General features: G+C 36.7%; 1 protein-coding gene across 1 annotated transcript in view; it reads right to left on the bottom strand.

The window, feature by feature from the left end:
* Window positions 1–1,042: 1,042 nt before the first annotated feature.
* LOC147073143 (lachesin-like) overlaps window positions 1,043–13,489 on the bottom strand; it is a 44,422-nt gene continuing 31,975 nt past the window's right edge. The window contains exons 10-12 of the mRNA XM_085945579.1: window positions 7,859–7,933; window positions 5,949–6,035; window positions 1,043–1,194 (exon numbers count right to left, since the gene is read on the bottom strand). Coding sequence (XP_085801705.1) covers window positions 1,043–1,194; window positions 5,949–6,035; window positions 7,859–7,933 — 314 coding nt within the window. The remainder of the gene's footprint in view (window positions 1,195–5,948; window positions 6,036–7,858; window positions 7,934–13,489) is intronic.

The following is a 13,489-nucleotide window of genomic DNA, read 5'->3' as shown; positions in this document are numbered from 1 at the left end:
AGCTGACACAAATAAAAGGAACGTACATTTTAATAGGATTATGAAATAACATTCTCATAATAGTATGGCAGCATAGTATATTGAAGAAAGAATTAAACGATATTACTGTTATTGACCATATATAATTTTGAAAACACTTTCTGAGAGAGTATATTATAACCAATAGAAAAAATCTTTTTTAGTAAGTCACCCCGACGGGGAATCGAACCCTGTATCTCCCGAGTTAACGCCTCATCCGTCGCATTTATCCATTATGCTACGGCGTGACATACTAATAGCGACAAATTCTAACTGTTGGTCAATTTTAATACCTACTCATCAGCGTTCTTCCAAATAAAGCTACTCTGGCAATCGATTTTTGTTTCTTAAATCAAAGTAGGTATATTACTATTACTTTGATTACGAACCGACGTCGTGGAATTTCTCCAATATTTTTTAGATGTAACTATTTGCACTTGCTAATAATTTATAATTAACTATTTCTTTTATTCAACGAATAATTCACAAGATTTAAGAATATATCATTCATTACAGTTATTAATTTATGATAGTTTGACGGAAAGATATAAAAAAGTTCCTATAGTGTCGGATAGGAAACACGATTTTTAAGATGATGTATTTCTGAAAATGTTAATCTCTATAAGAATAGTGGATAAATCGAAGTAAAAGTGTTAAAAAATCAACAAAGTGGCTATTATATAAGAAATTAGTATGCTATCCAATACACATTCAAAAATAGATATATTATGGACGAGGTAGAACTATCAACGACGATCGGACATGGATAAAAACAAAAGCTTTCATGGTATGGTATTAAATAGTATTCATGGATTTATCACCGATATAAAGCCGATCTATAATATCTTGCAGTCAGAATCTTTAATAAAATTATTGTATTAGTTTATGTTGATGTATTACTGAGATTTTTCTCGTACCATGGCCTGACTATATAGAGATTTGTATTGTTAATTAAGTAACAGTAAAAAATAATATTTGTTAATTATTTTAGAGCATAATAATACTGTACAGTGATTTATAATCCTCAACTCAATCGTACTGCTAATATTAATTGTAATTCTATTAAAACAAAACACATTGCTATAAGTATAAGGTAACTAGGTGCTACAAAGCTATGTCCAGATGATCCAAAACCCCAGAATATTGTCCCTGCAGAACTCAGGGTGTATTCACTCTCTGTTAATATTTAATACCATTAGGACTTTGCATAATATTTTTGTGTGTGTAGGGTATAAGGGTATTCGCAAATTACGATGGCTAGACGCAACGATAAATTTGAGGAAGTAATATTGAAATGAATGACCTAACCTAACCACAGTTACTCCGCACCATGTTAGATCGTAATCAGGTGTATCACAGAATCTTACGTTTATTGTAAAGCATTAGTATTTTTTATGACTGGAAATGTCTCAAGAGCAGTTTCCCAAGTCGCCATGCACTCAAATGTGCTTTAACCGATTATATGCCTTCAGCAAGTATTCTCGCTGTATGATACCGTGATTGACATGCCGCACATACAAATTTCGCGAGTTATCTCGTCGACTCTAAACTCAAATTACTAGCCACTATCGATTAATTTGCATAATATAAAAAATTAAACACAAAGTGACATCTGTTTGAATAATTATGAAATACTAAGCCACTAATAGTAGTAAATAGTAATAACTTCGTTTTATATTCAACGTGTGTCGTTAAAAATCTGCGGCTTATTGATAACTGCTATAGTAATATCGTGATAAACTGAATTTACATGACTTTAAGTTAAAAATACTCATCGGAAAGAGAAGCACATATAACCAGTGGCGGCTCGTCCATATGCACTGCGGAACTGCAGCACCCCCAAGCAAATTGAGAAAAATGTAATATTATAATATTCATAAATTTATGTATATTATATGAAAATATCAATATTATTTAAGCGTGTTAAGCTTGCCCACGCACCGATACATCCAATAATTATTATCGTAATCGCGATGAAAGTGATGCATCGCGTGATTTCATGCAGTACCATTTTTTCGATAGATATGCTCGAATTGGTTACGGGGGAGCGCGGGGAGCGGGGCTCGCCACTCAGAGCTTAGTCTGGTACTGTTGCTTATACAGTACTAATACAAAAATACTATTTTCGTGTTGCAAACGTTGTCGGGACAAAAACTCTAAGCTAATAGCGACGCGCGCCGCGCGTCGCGGCAGATGTCGAGACCAACTAAAAGGTGATTGACCTTCTTTCAAGGAAAAAAAGACATAAGAATCAATTTCATAATTAAATAAAAATACTTGTAATATTTAATTTTAATAATTTTGACGTTAATAGTAATATATAATCATTTATTTTTATATTTAATCAATCGCAGCACCCCCAGATATAATATCCACGAGCAGCCACTGCATATAATCAAAATTACAAATTATAGTAAATAACAAAGGCTAATACAAAATTGCCAAATACCCTAAGTGAAGAAAGTTGATAGTAATAATTAGCAGGAAGTAGCAAACTAAATGTACATTTCATGAGACAGTTAAGACGTCCTCGTACGCCTATATTATCTCGTGTCTAGTGACAGTCCTTTTGATCGTGCTGCAGATTCATTAGCGTGCGACACCTCTACACACCTGCATAATATCACCATGTTTCAACCGTCCGCAAAATGTACACTTAAGAGGAATTATATAGACTGAAACCGGTCTCAAACCATGTGCAATACTCAGCCTATGTTTTTTGTTCATGGAAATATAATGTTTACTAAGTATATAAGCGTTTTAAGAGCGAACCAAATTGAGGTGCATGTCACGGACTATCACGTGACGTCACAGTAAGCTACCGCTATGGGGAAAGTGTATAATGTCGTTTTTCTTGGTGTTTAAAATGTTATCAGACTGATGCTCCCATCCCGTAGCACATTTTGAACATTTAAACTAACATTGTCAGTAGGCAAAATCTTCCGAAATCACCAGAACAACAATGAGATCACCTCACGTTGAACTGCACTGCATCGACACCTTCATGAATCAATGAACGTTTTTACCATCTTCTACATGCCTACACTTTCCGAATATCATGTCAAAATCATGTTTATGTTTTTAGTGGTTAGCACTTTGTATTTTCTATAAGAATGTTGTCTATTATCTATGGTCTGCAGGTTGGGTTGTGTTCAAAATATTATCTATGATGTCATTTCAAAAACAATTTTAACGCACGCACACGTAAAAACTGTTAAAATTAATTGAAATTAGCATGAATAATTAATAATAATTCAAATTACTAATACATTATAGTTAGCACTCTTCATTAGTGTCATTTTTCAGTGAATTTACAGAGATTGTGCTCATTCAAAATATTTTGCAAAATAACGAAACCATAGACTAAATTTGTCGCCGCGATGGCGTGACAATTGGCAACATGCACCTCAATTTAGTTCGCGCTTTATCGTATCCGTTTATAAACGTTATAAATGTACGCTCATATACTTAGTGGAAATATAACTCCATTAACAAAAATCATAAGTTTAAAATGGCACACGACTTAAAACCACATGCGGTGTCAGTCTATGGATAGCCTCCGAGACTGCTACCTCCTGAAAATTGTGTTTGCGCCTAACCATCGTAATGTGCGACGAGTATATTAGTAATAATTGTATTTCTGCTAAAACTAAAAAAAAATGATATTTTTTTAATGCAATTCTGAAACGTATTTTACTTCACAACATAACGAGGGCTTAGTGTCAAACAACACTATCTACAAAAGTGCAACTTTACAGGAGAGCCAAAAATCGTTATTTTAGATTCTTGTTACTCAACAAGGGAAATGTTTATTTAAAACCTAATGTTAATATTTAATAATTTATTGTGTATTGTACATTTATCTTGCTTATGAAAATGTTAAAATTTATAGGGATAGTTTAAAAAAAATATGAAAACAAGGGTTACTTATGTAGTTAGCGTTAAACTTTACTGACGATTTAATAAGAAATTAGAAAAAAATGACATAACGTTGTTTGACTATCATGTAGCCGTAAATGTAAAATAACGTTATCTTAAAAAAAAAAAAAAACACTTTTTGTAGATAACGTTGTCTGACTTTAAGCACTCGATAAGACAGTGATAAATCGTTGTTTTTTTTTTCTTGACCATGTCCGATCCTAATAGGATCATATGGGCCTCCACAGGGTAGAAGTTTGTATTAACAGATTTTGTTTTTTTACGAGAAATGGATGTCAGCCACTTGCTCAACCTATTAAGTGCATACCCTGACTCACACACAAATTGAAAAACAATATGTGTACTTGCCAGACCCAGGATTCGAACCTGAGACCCACGGCGTGATAGTCCAACGCTTAAGTCACGCGGCCACCGTGGGTGTCATCGTTAATGTTATTAATTTTGTTTAAATAAATTTAATAACATTAAAAACAGCAATTGAAGCTTACCCCTCAATAATGATATCAATGTTACATTTTGGCAATTTGAGATAATCAAATAAAACTATTTTGTTTGAGAAAAAAATATTTGTTAGAGGCTTGAATTTTTTAATCCCTTATTTTTATTACTCTTCCAATTTTCTCTGTGAAGTGTTTTTGCATCCGCAGGGTTAACAAAAACTTTCGTGTCATCCTCCATTTTGACAGATGCATAGATCATTATTGTAGGGAGGCCAACATAACGGATCAAAAACAAGTAACTTAATGTTGCTAGATGAAAAAAAAATATGCCAAAACAAAGGCAATGTGACGTAGATATAGATCATTGTTGCATATTTAGTTTAAAAATGTAACATAGATCATTATTGAGAGGAGGCTTCAATTAATAACAACAAAGCTTTCTGTCGACAATTTAATATAATATTTTGAATAATGAAACCTTTAGTAAGTTTGTGTGTAATTAAATATTTGTATGTAATAATTTGATTTTGAAACTATAAGAAGTAAAAAAATAAATACATTGTATAACACATATCAGTGGTGAAGGGTGGAGGTAGGCTGTTAATATATAAATAGTGCACACTTAACTTTGTCAGTCATACGTATTTGTTTTCATTGTAATAATTATTTGCAATTACATTGCTATTAAATCATACATAGCTTTGGATATTTTATAGATAGAACATTATTATTGTAACTATTATAGTTTGGTTTGGGCAGGGCTTAATGAATAAAAAAAAATAACCAACAATATGTGTAATATGTATTCTTAATCCAACGAAAACAAATAAGTATGAATGAAAAAGTGTGCACAATGTTGTCGTATCGCTCAAAATATACCAAAACTATTATTAGGCAAGGCCATAGAGGTGTTAAATAAAAAGAAGGGCAAAGAATCGGCTTTCTCATACAACTGAATGAAGCAGGCCAACAATAGCTGATAACCTACGAGAAATAGCGACGCGAAAAAAAAATTAAGGGCATCACGGACGATTGACTTTGGTCATTATAACGTACCCATATAATATAATGTTAACATGGAAATATTGCCGCAAATTTATTACCAGCCTGCCTCACCATACTTGCCTGCTTCACAATACTTTCATATAACCTGCCGCCCCTAGGGCAGGGCTTTAAAAACTAACCAACACCATCTTTAAATTGTAGACTTAGTTCAATGAAAACAAATACGCATGGCTGACAAAGTTTGTTGTGGACTATTTTTGTCGCCCACCCTTCGCCACTGACACATATTCAGTATTGCTTATTCTATCGTCAAAGTTTACACAGTATTTTTTTATGTTTGATTTAATATTGCACATTTCGACACAAAGCTCAAATTAAATTCAATAATTGAAAATAGTAATACAATTTAACTTTATTCAATTACTCATAAATTAAGTTTGAAACTGTGAAATAAGTCATGACACGAAACTTCAGTTCAATTCAAATAAGTTCTACATAAAAAATGGCATGACCAAAATAATACTTTTGAAACAAACGATCACTCACCTGAGTTTTTCCATTCCTTTGTTTCGTAGTCACTCACAACTTTGTTTTCCACTGACATTTGCTTCCAGTTCTTATTACGGTGGTGTTCTATAAAAAAACCAAAAGTATTTATAGATAACATATTAGCCAAATATTTACCTGTTTAATAAAATTGTGCTCATATGTTATAACTGTTGTAAATGTTATGTTAATAATATATAAAACAATTGATATAAAAATATACATTCTCGATTCCTCTACCGCGCACCCAAATATTATACTTTTTAAACATACATAACTTGAAAACATCTCAGATATATTATACCCACTAGAAAAAATCATATTTGAAAAGCATACAATGCTCGACGAGATTTGAACCCGAATAACCACTAGAGGTGGGAAAACTGGTCGATTTTGAAGACTAAGTATACTTACTACCAGTATAAAAAAATACTTAGTATCGAAACTTGTTTCAAAATACTTACTAGTATTTAAAATACTATATAGAGCGTTTGGCATGCGTATGCGACAAAAGTCTCATACTCAACTGGAACTAAAACCAACTCCATATTAGTATTTTTGAAATACGTATCGGCTCAGGGAACTCAGACTGTGTATCGGCTTCAATAGGATCGCTAAAAATACGCAGAGCTCCGCTTTTCGAAATGTCCTATTTATTATAAAATTTTAAACACATTTTAAATTTATGAGTTGTTTTTTTTGTTAACAAAAATGAATAACAGTCATTTTTTTATTTTAAACATGTTTTGAAAGGTCATAATTATAACAAGCCAAAGCCTGTGCGTCATCTCACCACTGCGCTGCGATACATAATTTATGGCCTATTGTTTATACATTCGAATGCAATAAATTAAAATATATCTATATTCAAGTGGTATATCGTTCGCGCGGATTTAATGTCATTTGTGTTGAAAGTCTACCAACTGGCGAGCGCACAGAACAGCGACTAGCGATGATATCATTACAAGTTTTTTGGAATAAGTTTATTGGGCCACACATACTGAGTATGGGTAGTTTCATCCAAGACTTGAGTACACAAACTTGTGACAGTATTTCCAACACACCTCTAATAACCACTGGTATCGCGCCAACTGTGCATTAACGAATTATGTTTCGAGCCTCCTATCTAATTGCGACAATTTAAACTAATAGGTCATACATAATATGCTCATTTAATTGCGTTATTATTGACTATCAGTTTTTGTGCACAAAGCGCGATACCCAAGAGACACAGGTTCGATCCTGCCGGGTGTTTTACTTTTATCAAAAAAGATTTTTTCTATTGGCTATATTTTCTCATGAGTGTTTTCAAAATTATGTATGTTCAATAATTAGAATGGTACATTCTTAAAATCTTGTGAATTATTCGTTGAATAAAAGAAATATTTAATTAAGATAATGATATTAATACTTAATGATATTTTGATCTTACAAAAAAAATCTTATAGGTTTACTACGGCGATTTTTTTATATAAAAGTTTTAAAAAACTTCTGTAACGTAACATGACATCACTGAACATGCAAGGTTAAAAAATAAATACAGTAATGATTGGAGATAATTTGCTTTCAAAGTGTGTACCAATTCAAAATTATTCTACCTGCATTTCACATTTCTACTAGATTCTATTGATAATAATATATTGAATTTATAACATTCGAGTGATTCGTTATAACACGGGTATACTTGGGTATAATTGATTCAAATTGATACCCACTCACTCTGGATTCTCTTTTGTCGATAATACATTACCGTGAATATCCCAAGCAGTATACAATACATACAATCTGTATACAACAAGTCCCATTTTCTATACAACGCTTGTAGCATAAAATACACGCTATAGATGTTCGAAGTGGGGATATTTATTGCCGCCTTTATTGAGATGATAGAATTATTCAAATGAACTGACCTTTTTTCTTGGCCGCTATGGGATGCTCCAGTGGCGTCGTAGAGGGGGGAGTAGTTGTTGACGGCGCTGGTATTTCTAAATATAAAAAAAGAATGCACATAATTTTATTTTAAACCACAAAATTCACGAAACCCCATTTCATTTGACTTGCGATTGTAACATAATTATTTCTGCCCATGAACTATCTCAGGGTTTCCCAAACTATGTTCCGCGTAACACTAGTGTTTCGCCGAACCTGAATAGGTGTTCCGCGACAATTTGGAAAGAATATTTCAGTATATAAATGTACAGTGGTGTAAAGATTTTTAATATTTATTAATTTTTAAACGCATTTATAACACAATCAGTATAATTTATATCGACATTATTATAGTGAAATATTTACGATAAAAAATTATATTGATAATCTCTGTGATCCCAAATTTGACAAGAATTAGGCATTTTATTATTCAAAAAATGGGCAAGATTAACACATTTGAAGATAATTCTAAAGATACTTATTATAAGCTATGTTATTGACCATTGAAGTGTGATAAACACCCTACAAATAATGATTGCTTTATAATAATTATTGACGTAAGAATAAGGTAGTGTTTTTTTGAAGTACGCCATTTCTTTTGGCATTCCCCAGTGGTTAAGCTAACTGATTAACCTAACCGATTTTTTTGTAAACGGTACATGTTCAAACACGCGCGTTAACATCATTTTACTCCCTACTTCAATTATAGTTTGTCAATTTATGGCTACGGCCGTATGTTGTAGCTTAACCACTAGGGAATGCCAAAAGAAATGGCGTATTTCAAAAAAACACTACCTTATTCTTAGGTCAATAATTATTATAAAGCAATCACTATTCATAAGATGTTTATCACACTTGAATGGTCAAAAACATAGCTTATAATAAGTATCTTTAGAATCATCTTCAAATGTGTTAATCTTGCCCATTTTTGAATATTAAAATGCCTAATTCTTGTCAAATTTGGGATCACAGAAATTATCAATATAATTTTTTATCGTAAATATTTCACTATAATAATGTCAATATAAATTATACTGATGGTTTTTTAAATGCGTTTAAAAATTAATACATGTAAAAAATCTTAACACCACTGCACATTTAATTACTGAAATATGACTTTATTCTAAAACATTAGAGCGAGAGGTTTAAAAGAATACTATTTTATGTAATAAAAATACTTTATGCAGTCATCAAATGTTTAAAATAAATATAAAAGATAATACGGCTTCAAAATTATATAAGTAGATTATCTACAACGTTTCAGGTATGTCCAGGATCTTGCTTTGAAAATAGAAAAAAGCCTAATTTTGACCCATGTTGAGCACGTCCGCCCTTTGAATTTACAAAATTAAAATTAATAATCCATTTAAAACAATAAATGAATACATCAAATATAGAGTGATTCTACACCATTATTTAGATGTCAGTTCCATTGGACGACTGCCAACTCAACGTCAGTGTAGGTTTTCAAAATGCTTCATTGTTTGAAAAAAAAATCTTATAATACCACCCCCTATCGAAAGTCGGTCACCCGGAATAATTCGATGGATCTGCACTCGTACCAAAATCATGAAAGCCCTTAAATCATGAAATTCAACGTCGTTGGCGTTGTTTGATAATTGTACAATATTTTTGTTCTATTACCGAAATGGTTCAAAGTTTACTTTTTTTGCTAGTTTTTGCGAATTTTCTTTGACATCCTGATATAGGGTGTAGAGCCCCAGCATCCCTCGTAACCCCAATTCGGAATCACTGTTCTAGCTAGTTGATCAACATTTTTTTTAAATGGCGACTAAAAGGTTGGTATGACTTCAGTGGGGTATGCCTTGATGCCAGATCAGGTGTGCTTCCATTTGAAATGCTGAGTATGTCGACTATCCATGATAGCTCTGCCAACAAATCCTACCTCTAACCTCTCCGTGGGGGTCCCTAGGCAATGCAGCATGCTGTAGCAGATAGAGGAGGGTGCAAGGCGAATCACCAGCGCCTAAAAACTGGTACATTCTGGCTACGGGAAGGAAAACCCCTACAGAAAACCAGGGCATGTTCACGGGCCCTAAGGTGGCAGCCCCACCAGTGAACTCGGGTGCTGTGGGATGATCACCTGCACACCCTAAAACAACAGATTAATCCAAGCACAGGGAAGCCTCGGACCCCCGTTTCCATCTTGACGACCTCGCCTGAATTCGGTAAACGATTTTATTTTGGAACCTACAATATCCGTACTCTAAATGTCCCTGGAAAGGCCGAGCATCTAACAGAAATACTTTCTCAATACAAGTTAGATGTTCTCGGGATCAGTGAGTGTCGACTCACTGGCATTGGCGAGAAGTTTATTCGTGGGTTTCGTCTATTGTACTCCGGACACGCCACATTGCGACGTAGTGGAGTCGGATTGCTGATGTCCAAGGAAGCTTGCAAGTGCCTCACCAGCTGGGAACCTATCTCCGAACGTCTACTCCGCGCTACTTTCAAGACCAAGTCGGGCTCCATCACTTTTCTGCAGTGCTATGCTCCCACAGAGGCTGCTAGCGATGCAGATAAGGATACATTCTACGAAAGTTTGGCGGAAGCCGCTGGAAATATCCCCAGCTGTGATCATGCAGTTATCCTTGGTGATCTTAATGCCAAAGTAGGATCTGACCCCTCGCGTGGACCCTTTGTGCTGGGAAAACATGGCCTTGGCCAAATGAACGATAATGGTTCCCGTCTGGTAGATTTTGCCTCAATGAATGGTCTTGTGATTGGTGGTAGTCTTTTCCCTCATAAGACCATCCACAAATATACATGGACATCGCCAGACGGTAATACAAGAAACCAGATCGACCACATTTTGGTCAAAGCGAAATACCGGCATGAACTGCTAGACGTGCGGACATATAGAGGTGCAGACATCCACAGTGACCACGAACTCTTGGTCGGGAAATCCCGTATAGACCTCAAACGAGTCCCAAAACCCAAAAGGACGGTCAGACTCGATGTGGAAAAACTGAAAAGTACCCGTGTGCGTGCAACCTATGAGCTGGAGCTGCAGAAGCGCTTATATGATGCTAGAACTCTCACGTCTTCCATCGACTCGGATCCCTTGGAAGGAAAATGGATATTATTCCGGGATGCTATAATGAGCTCCGCAACTACTGCATTAGGAGAGCGGCATACGCACAGGCCGGACTGGATGTCACCCCATACATGGGAGATGATTGAGAAGAGGAAGCTCCTGAAAGAATTGCGAGACAATGGTACATACGACCCACAGCGCAGCGCGGAATACCAGACAATGGACCGCGTGGTAAAGCGTTCTGCCCGCCGCGATAAGCGCCGACGCCTGGATGACCTCATTCGGGATGCGGAATCTGCTGCCTGCAAGAATAATCCAAGTGCTCTCTTCCGCATCACCAGAGCAATTTGCGGTAAAAAACGTCCAGTGGTCACTGCATTACGCAACTCTGACGGAGTGACAGTCACCGAACCTGCAAAGGTCCAGGAGCTATGGCGCCAACATTTCAGTGATGTCCTGAATCGCCCACCTCCATTGCATCCCTTCGATATTCCGTCGGAGATCACCGCCCTCAGAATCACTACTGCATCGGGATTCTGCGAAGATCCTCCGACAACTGCTGAAGTTAAAGAGGCTGTCAAAAGATTGAAGCGCAGGAAAGCTCCTGGAGATGATGGCATCCATGCAGAATTTCTGCTCTGCGGACTGAGCGCTGTATTGCCGTCCTTGTGTGACCTTCTGCACGAGGTGTGGGAAAGGGAGCAGTGCCCTAAAGCCTGGAGGGATGGTACCGTTGTTACTCTGCACAAAAAGGGTAACCCACAAGACTGTAATAATTACAGAGGAATCACTCTCCTCAGCGTTCCCGGGAAGGTGTTGGCGCAGATTCTCCTGTACAGGATTAGAAGTCCCATGCTGGACGTTTTGCGTGCGCAGCAGAGTGGATTTGTCCCGGGGAAGTCCTGCTCAGAGCATATTTCAACTCTCCGAAGCCTTCTGCAACAGTACCAAGAGATGAATATACCTGTCGCCTGCTGCTTCGTGGACTATGAAAAGGCATTTGACAGTCCTCATCGTGAATCTCTGTGGCAAATTCTGCTAGGATATGGTGTCCCACGGAAACTGGTCGCCGTGATAAGTGCTCTCTACACCAATACAGAGTGTCGCGTGAGAGCAGCCGGAACATCCTCTGACCTCTTTGAAATCACGTCAGGAGTCAAGCAAGGATGTGTACTTGCGCCCTTTCTTTTTATCATCATGATGGATTTCATAATGCGTAAGACGGTTTGCCCCGACAGTGGGATACGCCTACATCATGATGACACAAGCGATCTATGCGAAGAAAGACTGTGCGACTTGGAGTATGCAGACGACGCAGTCGTGTTTGACTCGACGATCGAGAGGTTGGAGGTGACCGTGAACAGGCTAGCCGCGAACTCGATGCGTGTGGGTCTTCATCTGAATGCCGCTAAGACCAAATCCATGTGCAGTGCTGCTTGCATCGACGCCGACACTCCTCTGCGGGTTTCTGGTCTGCCCGTCGAGCTGGTGTCCAGATTCAAGTACTTGGGTGCCACGGTTGCCGATGATGGTGGTATTTCTAGTGAGCTTGGAATCCGCATGGGTGTGGCGGGCTCTGCGTTCAACCAACTTGGAGTCGCATGGAGGTCAAGGCTGTATTCTGTGAGGACCAAATGTCGTTTGTTTAACGCGTGCGTGCTACCTGTGCTCCTGTATGGCTGTGAGACATGGCATCTTACTAAGCTTCAAGAGTCTCGGCTTTTGAGCTTTGAGAATCGATGTCTCCGCAGAATCTTAGGGGTACATTGGTACGACCGCGTTACAAATATCCGAGTTCGTGAGCAGACACAACAGCCTTCGGTGATTGAAGTTATCACGAAGAGACGATTCACGTGGCTGGGACATGTATTCCGGATGCCGCCAAATAGTGCAGCACTTCGTACCCTTGTGGCACAGCCTCAAGGGTTCCGTCGCCGTGGCCGGCCCTCCCTCACCCTGCAGCGATGCTACAAAAGCGACCTACGTGCTGCAGGTCTGACATGGCGGGAGGCACAGGAGTTAGCGATGGACCGAGGGAAGTGGCGCCAACTTGTGCTTGCCCTATGCCCCAATGTTGGGACGTGACAGGGTGAAAGAAGAAGAAGAAATACAAATGTTTTCTTTAGTTACATAAAAAATACTCGAACAAAATCAAGTATGTAGTAAATAAACGTTTACTTAAAATAGGGTGAATTTGTATGTAAAATGGATACATTTATAAATATTCCACAAAATCCAAAGAAAACATCTATTTACGTCATAATACTGTTAGATTCAATGGAAATTCAATAACGCACGCAATGAATGGCCATTCGTTATCAATAGAAACCAAATTTTGAACCATTGCCAATGTTTAAGCCGGTATCAGTTACTAACACGGTAAATAATGGTTTAACGTCATTTATGCTATGAATAATGGAATTAATACTGTATACTAAAATGTAGTTTATTCATAAGTAATTCAGGTATTTATTTTTAAATAAGAAAACAATATCTTTTTATATCTGTGTAGCAATCATAATAACTCAGCATTTAATAAGTGACACACTTTAAT

Source organism: Rhyacophila brunnea, unplaced genomic scaffold (genome assembly GCF_057557595.1).
Source record: "Rhyacophila brunnea isolate RB1 unplaced genomic scaffold, BYU_Rbru_1.0 scaffold_18, whole genome shotgun sequence".
In the NCBI taxonomy this organism is placed as follows: domain Eukaryota; kingdom Metazoa; phylum Arthropoda; class Insecta; order Trichoptera; family Rhyacophilidae; genus Rhyacophila; species Rhyacophila brunnea.
This window is presented reverse-complemented; position numbering and strand designations above follow the sequence as displayed.